Genomic DNA, 13,152 nt, shown 5'->3' on the forward strand with positions numbered 1-13,152 from the left:
GTCTGTTAAGTCCACAGTAAGTTACAGAGTAGCCCAGGGATTTTTCCTTGTCATTTTCAGTATGGTCTTTCCTAAACAGAAGCCAAGGGACATTCTCCAGCCAGTGTGAAATTGTTAAAAGCCTGCTTGTTATCTCAGGCTTAACTTGCTGCCTTGAATTTCCCATGATCGTTTTATGTTGAGCAACATCTCCACTGCTTTCTGGATCTCTCTGTTTCAGAGGGTCATGTTAAGTTATCTATAGCATGACCCATTTTCAATACACATTGAGTTCCCAGAAATGGACTTACTAGTTCAGAGAGACCGTTTTCTCTCTCTCTCTCTCTCTCTCTCTCTCTCTCTCTCTCTCTCTCTCTCTCTCTCTCTCTCTCCCTCTTATATAGCTAGGGTCCGACAGACAAAGCTGGCTTTAGGAAACAGCACAGGGAAATGGTGCTTTGATTAATAAAGTAAATAGATATAATCAGTCACGTGATCTGAATTCAGGCCGGGGAAACTGGAGGAATTGTTTTTGTTGTGGATACAACCGTAGCTCTCTTTGGGAAACAGTCAGCCAGAGTTGAAGGTCACTGGCAGCTTTGAGAGGATATAAATGGCCGATAGAACAGAAAAGGTTTTTCATCTAGGGATAACATAATTTGGGAGAATGCTCTGTGTTCAGAGAGCCCTGAAACCCTGCTATCAACATTATAAAACACATTTTTGAAAACAAACAAAACAAAACCCTGGGTGGAAGCTCTCAAACCAGGCAGAAGGGTTGCCTCCAGAACAGATATATTCTGTACCTTCTTCTCAGCACCTCATGGAACCTTCTCCAAAAATGACCATAAAATTGGACACAAAACAGGCCTCAACAGATATAAGAAGACTGAAATGATCCCATGCATTCTCTCAGATCACCATCAACTAAGGTTAGACTTTAATAACAACAAGACAACAGAAAACTCATGGAAACTGAGCTACTCTCTGCTCAACGTTAGTGTTAAGAGGAAAATTCACAGCTCTAAGTGACTTCATAAAGAAATTGGAGAGATCTAACACTGGCAATTTATCAGCACACCTGAAAGCTCTAGAAAAAATAAAAAAACAAAGAAACAAACATAGCCAAGACCAGTAGACAGCAGGAAACAGTCAAACACAGGGCTAAAATCAACCAATTAGAAACAAAGAAAACAATACAAAGAATCAACAAAGAATCCAGAACTGGTTCTTTGAGAAAAATCAACAAGATAGACAAACCCTTACTCTAACTAAAAAGCACCAAGAAAATATCCAAGTTAGAAATGAAAAGAGAGATAAGGCAACAAAAACTGAGGAAATCTAAAAAGTCATCAGGTCTTACTTCAAAAGCCTATACTCAAAAAAACTGGGAAAATCTAAACAAAATGGATAATTTAAGCAGTTTTAAGTATACTTTTTGTTTTTTATTCTTTTCATTTTTTTCTCTGTGCTTTGGGATTTTTACTATTTTGTGCAGCTGCTTTTATTTCATTTATGTTGGATGATGATTTCTTTGTAAAAAATTAGATTTGAGTCAGTTATTTTCACAGTGATTAAATCTTGTGTCTCAGTGGCTGTGTAATACTCAAAGGATACGGCTTTTGAAATGACTTGAAGGTTATTGGGTGCAAATTATGAAGAATTTAAAATTAATTTCCAGTGACTCGTTTATGAATGCATGGGATCACTGTAAGTTTGAATGTTGAGAGTTCTCTTTGTGTAGGGGTTGGCCAGGGCCTGGTCCACAGACCTGTAGTGAAAAAATCCACTTCCCCAATCCAGGTGGGTGCAGAAAACTGTGGCTCCTCCATTTCTGCCCTAGAGAGACAGTGGAGAAACCCAAGCCACAGACCCTCAACTTCATGTGAACAATGCTCTGGTGTCTGGCCAGGGCTTCCCTGGATGGACCTGTAGTTTAGTCAAAGAGAGAGTCAGTTCTCTGAAAGTCTTTCAGAGGGAACTGGAGAAAGCTAAGCAAGTTGACAAGAAGTAGAAAAAGACTCAGAGAAGAAGTCAGGGAGGAAGGAGACAAAATGAAGGGGGAAAAAAGGATGAGATCATTTAGTTTAGCAATTAAAAATTTAAAATAATACCCCACTCAGTTTGACTACTTTTCTACACACACCTATATTTTTGTGAAAATTTTCACAATTTCAAATTCTGACAGCTGAATAATATTTCATTATGTAAATACACCAGGTTTTCATTATCCATCCATTATCCATATCAATAAGGACATATAGGTTGTTTCTAATTTCTGGCTATTATGAACAAAACAACAATGAACACGCATGAGTAAATTCTCTGTGATAAGCTATAGAGCCGTGGACCCCCAAAAGACAAATATTTTGTTTTCTCTTATTTGTGGATGTCGGCTTCTAGCTTTTGATCTGTGTGTTACAATCCAAATGACCACAGACATTAGGTACTGAGTAAGGGGTTGAGGTTGTAAAGCATCCCTTAGAAAGGAGAAACAGAATTGAGTGCTATGGAAAGATGGAGACAGAGCTAGGCGGAAGGGATAAAGAGGATGAGGGGAGGGTAAAGGAGGGACAAGGCCCTTTGAAAATCCATGTGGAAACCTACTACTGCAGAACCTTCCTAGATCATAGACACATGCAAAAAGAATATAAGCAGAGTAGAGTCACTAAGAATAAGAGAGACAATGCCCCAGCTAGATATCATATGCTGTCAAGTAAATCTCCAGTGCTAGATTTAGGTTAGATCTTATTTAATTCCAGCACCCATGTGGCAGCTCACAACTGTCTGTTACTCAAGCTGTAGGGGATCCAGTACCCTCTTCTGGCTTCTGTACACATCAGGTAGACATGTGGTGTACTTACATACATGTAGGCATACATATAAAATAAACAAGCAAATCTTAAGTAAACGCTATACCTTGAATAAGAGCACGTGTGTTTAAGGCTTGGCCCCTAGCTTGTTTCTGTTGGAAGGGGATTCTCGGGGTCCTCGTGTGATAACCTTGGGAAATCAAAGCAGATGATAGAACATTCACCCTCTTCCACTATTATCTCTGACACAGCTGTCAGTCCAAGGAAAGGTGGCCAATTGATGATGACCTAAAAAATTCTAAAACTGTAAGCCAAAATAATGATGGGGTCTCCCCGCCTCACATGACTTGGGTCAGGAGATAGGGTTGTGACCATGGTGACGTATCTCTAAACCTTTTTTCCATTTTCCCTGAGTGTATAAAATGTGTTATTCTCCACATAAATCTCTTGATTGGTCTGTTTATACAGGAAATCTGATGACATCACAGCCATTTATAGTCATGTTTTTCTATAATCAGTGGGTCCAGTTATGGTCATATTTTTCTATCTTCAGTGGCTTGGGTTAAGAACTTTTTTAATCGGGCTGGAGAGATGACTCAGGAGTTGAGAGTACCTTTGAGCTAACTCCTCCAGTTCTAGGGGATTAGACTACATCTTCTGTCCTCCACGGTCGCCCACCACAGACATGGTGCACGGACATACATGCAGGCAAACATAAGCATAGATAAAATGAAGAAATAATTTCTAAAAAATTCAGCAAAAAGAAATTTTAATCTGTGCTGAGTTATAATTCCTTGAGAGTATTTTGTCATCGGAAATGCAATGAGTGTTAGACCATTTGTACGTGAAGTGCCCTTGGGAAGAATACTGTGTAGCAGATGGGGCTCTCGAAGCAGCAGAGCTTGTTCGGGTCCCCTGTGCATGTGTGGCAAACTCTTGTCGATGCATCAGGACTCTGTTCTCACTTTCAAAAGCCTGGTTTTGGCCAGAAAACAAGTGAAGGTCTAGTTTCTTTGATATAAATTCAAACTTCCCTTTCTACAAAGTCTTAAAGTCGCTTAAATTAGTAACAATAAAAAACAAATTGCCCTCCTCACCCCATGCTTTGATTTATCTGTATTTACTTAAGCCTGTATCATAAAATTTTGATTTATTTCATGTCTCTCCACCCACTCTTACATGCTTTGATTAGTAAGTATCCAGAAGAAGATCAACTACCATTCATCTAATCCACATGACTGGACACCTCAGGTACTGAATGTCTCGACCCATCATTCCATTGCCTCTTTTTCTTCCCAAGAAAGCATCCTTTCTCATCACCCAGGGATTGATTGTTGTTTGCACACCATCTGAAAAGAGGCAGGGCCAAGTCTTACCAGGTCCATACAGCAGAGAGACAAAGAAGAAGCCTGGGGAATGTGGAGAAGGGTGAAAAGAACCAGGAAGGGACGGGTGTCTGGTTTGCATGCAGAGAAAGAGATTTTCTGATGCCAGCAGAGTCCTTCTCAAGGGTCTTAAGTGTTGGCCTCATGCAGAATTACACTGCAGTTCTTGACACCCACTGCACACTTTACCACCAGTGTAGGCTGGAACTCCCCTGCTGTGTTTTATCTTGAATGGCTTTCTTCTCTCTGAAAAATCATCCCTGACCCTGTGCAACTCCATTCATGTGACACTGAGGTGTCAGTCTCGGGGAAAAAAAAACTCATGTGTAGGAAATTTGGACAGCACATTTCAACACTCCATCTTGATCTGAAATGTTGGATAATTATAGCCATTTCTTATAACTCTTCTCTCCTCCTCATTTAAGAGGATAAAGCAGTATATATATTACACTTTAGGCATGTTATTGGGGTAAAATGTTTGTGAAATTGCTTGTATATAATAATTGATTAGTATATATGATAATATACTCAGTAATGTTTCTAATAAACTCAGCTATGACAGTAATCATTAGCTTGTTTATAATACTATATTCTTACTTTTCTATTAATCAGATGCAATTGAATATATATATTTGCTTTGATGAGAGTGAAATCCATGCATGTAAACATATGATGGAAAATGTTAAGTGAAAAACTAAAATGTGATGTAAACATTTTCACTTCTTATCCTGTGTGAATACGTTTCTTAAACATTTGGCCATTTTTTAGGGAGTGTATCCTCTGTGTGTTGAATAGTTTTTTGTCAACTTGGCAGGGACATAGACACACCCAGGAAGAGGGAATGTCAGACTGAGTGGGGCCTCCATTATGTTGGTTTGTGGGAATGTCTGTGGGGCATTTTCTAAATTGCTAATTTAGCCCAGCCTGCTCTGAGCATGAACTCTGGGCTGGAGGCCTTGGGCTTTGTAAGAAAGATAGATGAGAAGTCAATAAATAGCATTACTCCACAGTCTCTGCTTGAATTACCACCCCCCAGGTTCCTGCCTTGGTTTCTGGCATAATGGACGGTCACCTGCAAGCTAAATAAATCATTTCCTCCCCACATTGCTTTTGCGGTCAGTGTTTGATCACAACAACAGAGAACAAAACTAGGACACATTGTGTATTCTTATTCCTTCCCTCTGCCTCCATTGCCAGTGCAGGGTCTCCACTTTGACTTTATTTAAGCCTAAGCACACGTGAGTGCAATAAGTGCCCATTATATGGTCTTTGTTAGAATGGCTTCATGTGTTTTATTTTTACTGTAAGACCAGGTGAACCACAGCTTGTGTCTTTAAATTCTAATACCGCTTTACCAAAGAATACATGGTTTGTTTAAATTTGATTTTAATATGAAATTGGAAAAAAAATTCAAGCATGTCATTATCTTTTCCTAAAGCTATGCGGTAAGGGATAAAGATGCTTCTGAGTTCTTCCTGACGAACTGAGGTCATTACATATAGTTGGAACCTAATTTTCCTTCTTCTTTCCTCCTAGTTTGTTGCTCAGCCCAACTGCCAGCAGCTGCTCGCTTCCCGCTGGTACGATGAGTTCCCAGGCTGGAGGAGAAGACACTGGGCGGTGAAGATGGTGACATGTTTCATAATAGGACTACTGTTCCCCGTTTTCTCCGTGTGCTACCTGATAGCTCCCAAAAGCCCACTTGGACTGTTCATCAGAAAGCCATTTATCAAGTTTATCTGCCACACGGCCTCCTATCTGACCTTTTTGTTTCTGCTGCTGCTAGCCTCTCAGCACATCGACAGGTCAGACTTGAACAGGCAAGGTCCACCACCAACCATCGTGGAGTGGATGATATTACCGTGGGTCCTGGGTAAATGTGTTACTCTAGAAAATATAATAACGAACGTGTCTCTGCCGTGGAATTTTGTTGCTTAGAAAGGATCTTCACTAATGTTTGGGGCAGAGGGAGAGATTACACACAGGTTCTGCCCATGGAAGCTCTAAGACCCTACCTTTCAAATCAAACAAATGTTTTACCAATTGTGTTGTGCTTGTTCCCAAATGCAATGCGGGGAAAGGTAGTCTTAGGTTACAGATTGCAAGGAGTTGAAGACTCCTTGTCCCATAAGTGACTCAGGGTTTGTGCCTTGCTTGTCTTTTGAATCTTTTGGATGTGTCCCATTGGCCACATATAATCTCTTATTTTTCTCCTGTGCTATAGCATCTGATCCCAAGGCCTTTACAGGGGCAAGCAGGTGGTCTGCCACTGACCGAAGCAGACCTGCACCCCTTAGTTTCTTATATGCCTTCCACATCTAAGTATGAGCATCTCAAGAACTCCTGATTCTATGTATGTATATGAGTATTTCATCTATTGTTTTTCTCAGAAAATTCTGTAGTTAGAGAAATAGGAAATTAAACAATAGAAAAAGATTTAACCTCCACTTACCAGAGATAGATAATTATTTTAGAACTGCTACAATCAGAGTGGAAAACCTTATTTACTAACAACTGTTAATTTTGCTTCCTTTCTGTTACTGTAGACATCTTTAGAATTCACATTTTAATTATCCTTTACTGTATTCTACTGTGGTTTGCTGAGTAAGCATATTTTATCAGTTTCACTTGAATTCGCCTTGGGCTCAGATCCAGTTCGTTAGAGAACATGACTCATTTCATGATTCCTAATCTCAGGAGATCTGCTTGGGTTAACTTCAAAACCGAGAGGAGTCTAGCATGAGGATTAGCTGGGAGAAAGGTGACCCGCCTTCAGTCCTCGACCTTAGTATAAGTGGTAGCAAAGAACAGTATAGTGATGTGAAGTTGGTGTTGTACATGTTACTTACTATGTTTTATAAATACCATCTTAAGTGAGCTTTAGAGTCAGTCCTGACTAACCTGAAGTACATGCATATATAAAGTAAAAGGGAAGTTTAGATCTGTAATTCCTCAAAAAAAAAAAAAAAAAAAAAAAAAACCAAAAAACTAAAAACGTTACAGCAAGGAAGTTGATAGCAAGATGAAATTATCACTGCCAGTCAAAGTTTCTCACATAAGGGACATATTTTATGTTAATTTTTTTCAGAAACTTTCTGGAGTAAAGCATTTAAGCGGCCGTATGTTATGCACTGACAACTCACACTAGATGTCTGAAATTCCTGACATCCCAAATGCAATGTACAACTTTTTTAGGAAAACCTTCCAGGTGCAGCATGTTGTGAGCATAAATAGTATTGCTCGTCTTCATGTCATCAACAAGTATACTGAATACCTCCAAAGAGTCAAAGACTGGGACCATTACATAGCAAGCAAAAGGCATTTGGGCTGATGGACTTAAAATTTCACTGGAGGGAGTAGGTAGTGAATTAATGATCAGAATTGCAGAAAATGGTAAATATTATAAAAAATAAAAAACATCTAACTTTGAAGTTAAGACCACCTTTGACTACCTGCTATGTATTAAATTTGTAGCAGAATATTCCTTGACAAGTGGATGAAAGAAATGATGTCAGAGACACTAAGTAATTTGTGTGTAGTCTTAAATGTATTATAATTCCAAAAAGCTGAAATATTTGCTAGAGGTAAACATTTTCAGGATAATATGACTAGAGGGGGAAAACTGATCTGAAAGCTTTTAGAGTGAAAAGATGTATTTTAAAAGATTAAAAAAAGTATATGAACGATTATCAACAGGGCATGTGATATGTGTTCATGTATCAGGTAGATCTCTCAAGAGAGTTCTATTGGTGAATCTTGTGAGCCTCCGTGCTAAGGCTGAGTGTGCAGTGCTTTAGGGGACCCAGAATTGTAAGGGCTGTGAGACCTTATTGAGATGCTATGGATATACTTTACTATGGACTTAAAATATAAGCAGTCACAAACCCTCAGGGTTTTTGGTACCTTCATCGATAAAGGGAAAGGCTTTTCACTGGATGACACCTTGATGCCCCATTGAGTCTACTGAGCTGCCCTCATTAGGGAGAAGGAATTGCTGTTCTCAAAAGGGAGCAGAAGATGGCATTAGGACCAGAGGGCTGAGAGCTTTCTATGAACGTGTGATCTAGATTAAAGGGGTGTGATCTGATTTGGTGGCTGCATCAGTCAGTGAAACATTCATATTTTTTGCCCAAGACTGATAGCTGATGAAGTAAGACATCTTTAGTTTCATTTCCTGTATGGGTCTAGATGTTTAACAATAAAGTAGAATGACTTGGGGCTGGAGAGATGACTCCATGATTGAGAGAGCACTGGCTACGCCTGCAGAGGACCGTGGTTCTGTTCCCAGCACCAACCTAGCTGCTCAGCTCACAACCATCGGTAACTCCAGATCTAAAAGGGGGTAGGCTCTTCTGGACACTGCAGGATACATACATACATACATACATGTGTGTGGGTATGCACACACATGTTGTGTATAGTGCAATTAAACATATGCAGGCAAACACTTAATGCACATAAAATAAAATTAAAGAAAGGATTCATTAGGATACTAGTTTCAGACCTTCCCAAAAACCAGTTTGAGTTTTTCCTCAGGATCCATTATAACTCAATTATAATAGGTAAAAAATGTTCCATAGTTTTTTGTATAGCACGAAAGTAAACACACACATGCACACACACACACATAAGTACATAGACATATGCGTTTATACACTTATATAATCAACTTAGCAAAACCTCGCAAAATTGATGGCATATTTTTTTCATAAAAGTAGCACTTCAGTAAAGGTTGTCATATATTAAATACTGCCTTGCTCCCGCGAGAATGTAAAATGGCTGCTGAAGTGATTGGCGTTAAGTCATGCCTAAGAATATGCCCCAGTCAGACAGCATGCAAATCTGTGCTCCGCGAGCACAGCGAGAAGGGTGAAATGAGGAGATGATGGAGCAGAGAACAGAATCTCAGCTTGGTTAAAAATAGCGCCTGGAGAATTGCTAGCCACAAAGCAAGACGTGCCCATAATATCCACATTACCCAACTTGCCTGGATCGCAGGCTGCTTTAGCAATTTTTCTTTAGCAACATTGGCTTCTCATTTCCCTCATTTACTGTATATTATATAACTTAAAACATTGAAGTTAAGAAGTCTGAAAATGTTCGGCTAAGTCTGCCAAACAGGTGACATGGATTTCATAATGTTGATCTTATTTTCATCTTGACACTCATAGGAGCCAATAATCATCTTGTGTGTGTGTGTGTGTGTGTAATTTTTATTCTTGTGATATATATATATATATATATATATATATATATATATGTGTGTGTGTGTGTGTCCCCCATTTATTTTTTGGTGCTACAGAGTAAACCCAGAGACTCCTGCGTGCTAAACATGTGTTCTACCCCTGAGTCATACATCAATGATCCCTTTTACAAATCATCACTTAGATCATATGTCTTCAATGACTCATAATTTTGGCCTTACTTCTAAAGCACCTAACCTCTTAATCAGCTCTAAATGGTGTTGCAGTGATAAGAAACTAGCATATAGCTTTCTTCCACTCCTCCCCCACGTCACAGTGCTCAACAGATGAGCTGCAGTCGTGTAAAGAGCCAAACACAGTGGCAGAACAGCCACTTGGTATTTTAAAGAACTATTGTAATATCAAGCAAGCAAGCAAGCAAACAGACAGACAAACAAAAACTAGACAACCATTACAGAATGACACATTTTTCTTATTTTCCTGTTTATCTCTATGTACTGATAGGACTATTTAAAAGCTATTTGTATACAGTTATACCCAGTAAACTATCAGGATACACAATATTTAGAAATATTTAAATTGTTGTCTGTTCATTTGCTGATTTGCAATAACTGAATTCTTTACTGGGGACAAATGACCCCTGTCAGGTTCTGACAGCACATGTCAAATTTGACACCCGAAGACTGAATCCTACAGACCTTCTGAGAATATTGGTACCTCATGTAGATGGGAAGGGGACACGTATTGGAAAGCAAACTCGACACCAAAATATAAAAAAGGTTAAAGGGTTGGATGGCGCTTAAATTGCTTTTCCTTAGTTAGAAATTATTATAATAAATGTAGTTGCACAATCACATTGATGCTAAAGAGGCTGAAAATTCCAGTGCACATTCTGCTGCGGATGTCACAGCCACTCTGCTCCATCTGGCTACATTAAACCATGGGAATGGCTTCTTTTCCAGAGAGGAGACAGGCTTCCAAAGTTGGATTCCTTGTCCAGAATCAAAGGGCCAGCGGGTGCTTGTTAATACAACAAATCCCAGAGCCTCCAAAGAAAGAAACTTGTTTCTCTGTGAGACACTGGGTCAGGAATGAGAGAGATAGGATTTCAGGAAGCAGGAATTTTCTAGAACACCAACTCTGCACACATGTGCACCACTCCCCACTTCCTTGCACCTTTCCACAGGTACGATGTGACTGAGCAGTGCATACAGTTTATTAGAGGTGTAACACACTCCAGGATGCACACACTAGTCATGAATAACAAGCATCACATTTTACACACTAAATCCTCTGTACCACCCCACAGCTCTGCTGCTGTCCTCTCCCTCATCGCTCCCACTGGCTTAGAAGAAATTAAGCAATGTCTTAAAGGAAGGAAAGGAGGGAGGGAGGAAAGATGGAAGGAGAGAAGGAAGGGAGGGGAGGATGGAGAAGGAAGAGAGATGAAAGGGAGAAAGAAAATGGGGGTAAGGAGAGGAGGGACAGAGAGAGGGAGGGAGGGAGGGAGGGAGGGACAGGAAGTACCTGTAAATGTAGACGCTTGCTCTCTAGTTTCAAAGAATCAGTTTCTGGGGCATAAAGTTAAGTTCCCTCGATTGTAAGAACATTCTTAATATTTAAACTTCTGTTGAAAGATATGCACATGTGAAGGGTGTTTCGGTCAATTGTTTTTTAAAGAGAATTCATCTTAAGTGGAATGTGGTAATCTTCACAGTGAAAATACACACATTTGAAAAGTGTACACTATGCAGCTTCTACTAGTCCTTGACAAGGCTGCTGGAACGAAGAAACCTTTGTTGTTTTCCCATCCATTTAAATATTCTGCTGTAATGTTCATGGTAGTGTTGAAATGAAAGAAGATCCTGTGAAAAGTGCTACGACATCACTCAAACTTTCCAATTAATTATTAAATAATTATATTTAGGTAAGAACTATCAGAACCAAGTTGTATAATCTTACCTGGCAGGGCACTACTTCTTACCAAACTGAAGCTATGGGCTTCCTTAACTTTGTTTTCCTAAATTTTTATCTCTAATGCTAAAATAGTGGACAATTCACAGCAACTCGAGGGTTTTTCAAATGCCTTCAGATGCAGAGTAATTACCCTCACCTGCATTACATCAGCTGCTCTTGACGACCTGCTGACTCCAGTCAGAAGCACAGTGAAGTATTTTCAGTAAATTGAGATTTTAAGTTGTCCTCTTGCTTAGTTGATTCAGAAATTGCAGAGGTACTTAAACACATTCAAGAAAGGGAAACAATTATGGAAAAAAAAAAGATCTCATCCCAGACTCCGTTCTCACATGACAGTTATGAAACACTACTCCCCAGAATCTAGATGCAAAGTCGGCTTCCTTTTTTCCAGACATTCTACTCAGCCCACCTAAACTAGAGAGCCTGTCTCTATTTGTGAATGAGATCACTCTTAGATCTAGGCTTCCTGAAACGTTGAGTTATTAAGATGTAGGACCAGCTTGTTTTCTTGTTAACATTTTCCTAAGTATGTGAGAATTGCGAACAGTGTGTTTTCTTCAGATTCTCCTCTACGCCTTGCACAACCCCTCCCAGCTTCATCCCTAACTCCCCCCAGGTCCATCCCCACCTCCCAAACTCAGAACTTCGTATCTTCTTATTTTAACAAGCCATCTAGTCCCATTTGGGCAGACCATGTACTCCTCCTGGCATGGGTCTGCCCACTGGGACGTGAGTCAACCTACCAGGAGCCACATCCTTCATAAAAATCGATTTTTTTCCCCCTCCCAGAGCCATCAAGTATTCCTAGCTCCCTAGTTCAGGAATGGGGCTCTTGCTCTATCCTCCTTATGCTAGAATGCTGGCAGGACTGGTTATGTGCAAGTCTTGTGCAGACAACCACAGCTGCCATGAATTTCTGAGCACTCAAGTCCTGTCATGTCCAGAAGACACTGTTTTCTCTTGTTAGGATGGTCTTTACTCCCCCTTTCTATTGTGGTCCCTGAGCCTTAGGAAGAGGAATGGTGAAGATGTCCTTAATTATGGCTAACAACTCCACTGGTATTCTGTGCACTTTGAGCAATTTGTGAGTTTCTGTGTAAACCACTATACAACGGGGCTTGTCTGGTAAGGTCTGAGAGCATCACCAGAGTGCAGGTAGAGATATGGATTTGGAGGTCAGTTTGATATTGTGTCCATTTATCAGAATAACAATAGTATTAGATCCTCAAAATAGTAGCAGATCCACCCTCGGGGCCTGTGAACTCCCACGCCGGGTTTATAGTACAGGTTTGTGTTTCCTCCTGTAGAGTGGGCCTTCTATCCAATCAGCAAAGGACTGGGTCTATTTAAAAATTTTTAAAGTTATAAGCACTTTAAAGATTTTTCTCTTCTTAATGAAAGACTGGCCCATGTCCTGAAAGACCTGGATATGTTCATCTACATTTGTCTCATGCGTTGACTCCAGCCCCAGGGTACACAGATCTCTGCTTTTCTCCATTCCTGGTGCCTTAGGGAAGACAGTTGACAGCAGAAGTTGGGTCTCCATTAACCAACCAGCACCCAGGCCATAGCTCTTCCTAGATGTCCTGCTTTCTGGGGAATCACTAAGTATCTGTGTCAGGAATGAATATGGTGACATTCCAGGGACGGGCTGCACTATTGTGCCCAAACACTGGAAGGTTCTCAGGATCAGCTTCAGCTCTGTCTGACACCTTACAGTCCCTCAACCACTGTGTACCCTGCAGTTAGCTCATCTGTGTGGTTTTCTATGGTCCTTACAAGTCTCTCTTGAGT

At 40.1% G+C, this 13,152-nt stretch overlaps 1 protein-coding gene across 5 annotated transcripts in view; it reads left to right on the plus strand.

Moving 5' to 3' along the window:
* Trpc4 (transient receptor potential cation channel subfamily C member 4) overlaps positions 1–13,152 on the plus strand; it is a 164,288-nt gene that overhangs the window by 106,201 nt on the left and 44,935 nt on the right. For 4 of the 5 annotated variants that reach the window (XM_029537834.1, XM_029537836.1, XM_029537838.1 and 1 more), the window contains one exon: positions 5,714–6,050. In XM_029537834.1, the coding sequence (XP_029393694.1) occupies positions 5,714–6,050 (337 nt within the window). Of the gene's footprint in view, positions 1–5,713; positions 6,051–13,152 lie in introns of those variants that run through there. The other variant, XM_029537839.1, reaches the window with a different exon arrangement.

The sequence above is a fragment of the Mus pahari genome, chromosome 4 (genome assembly GCF_900095145.1).
Source record: "Mus pahari chromosome 4, PAHARI_EIJ_v1.1, whole genome shotgun sequence".
Lineage (NCBI taxonomy): Eukaryota > Metazoa > Chordata > Mammalia > Rodentia > Muridae > Mus > Mus pahari.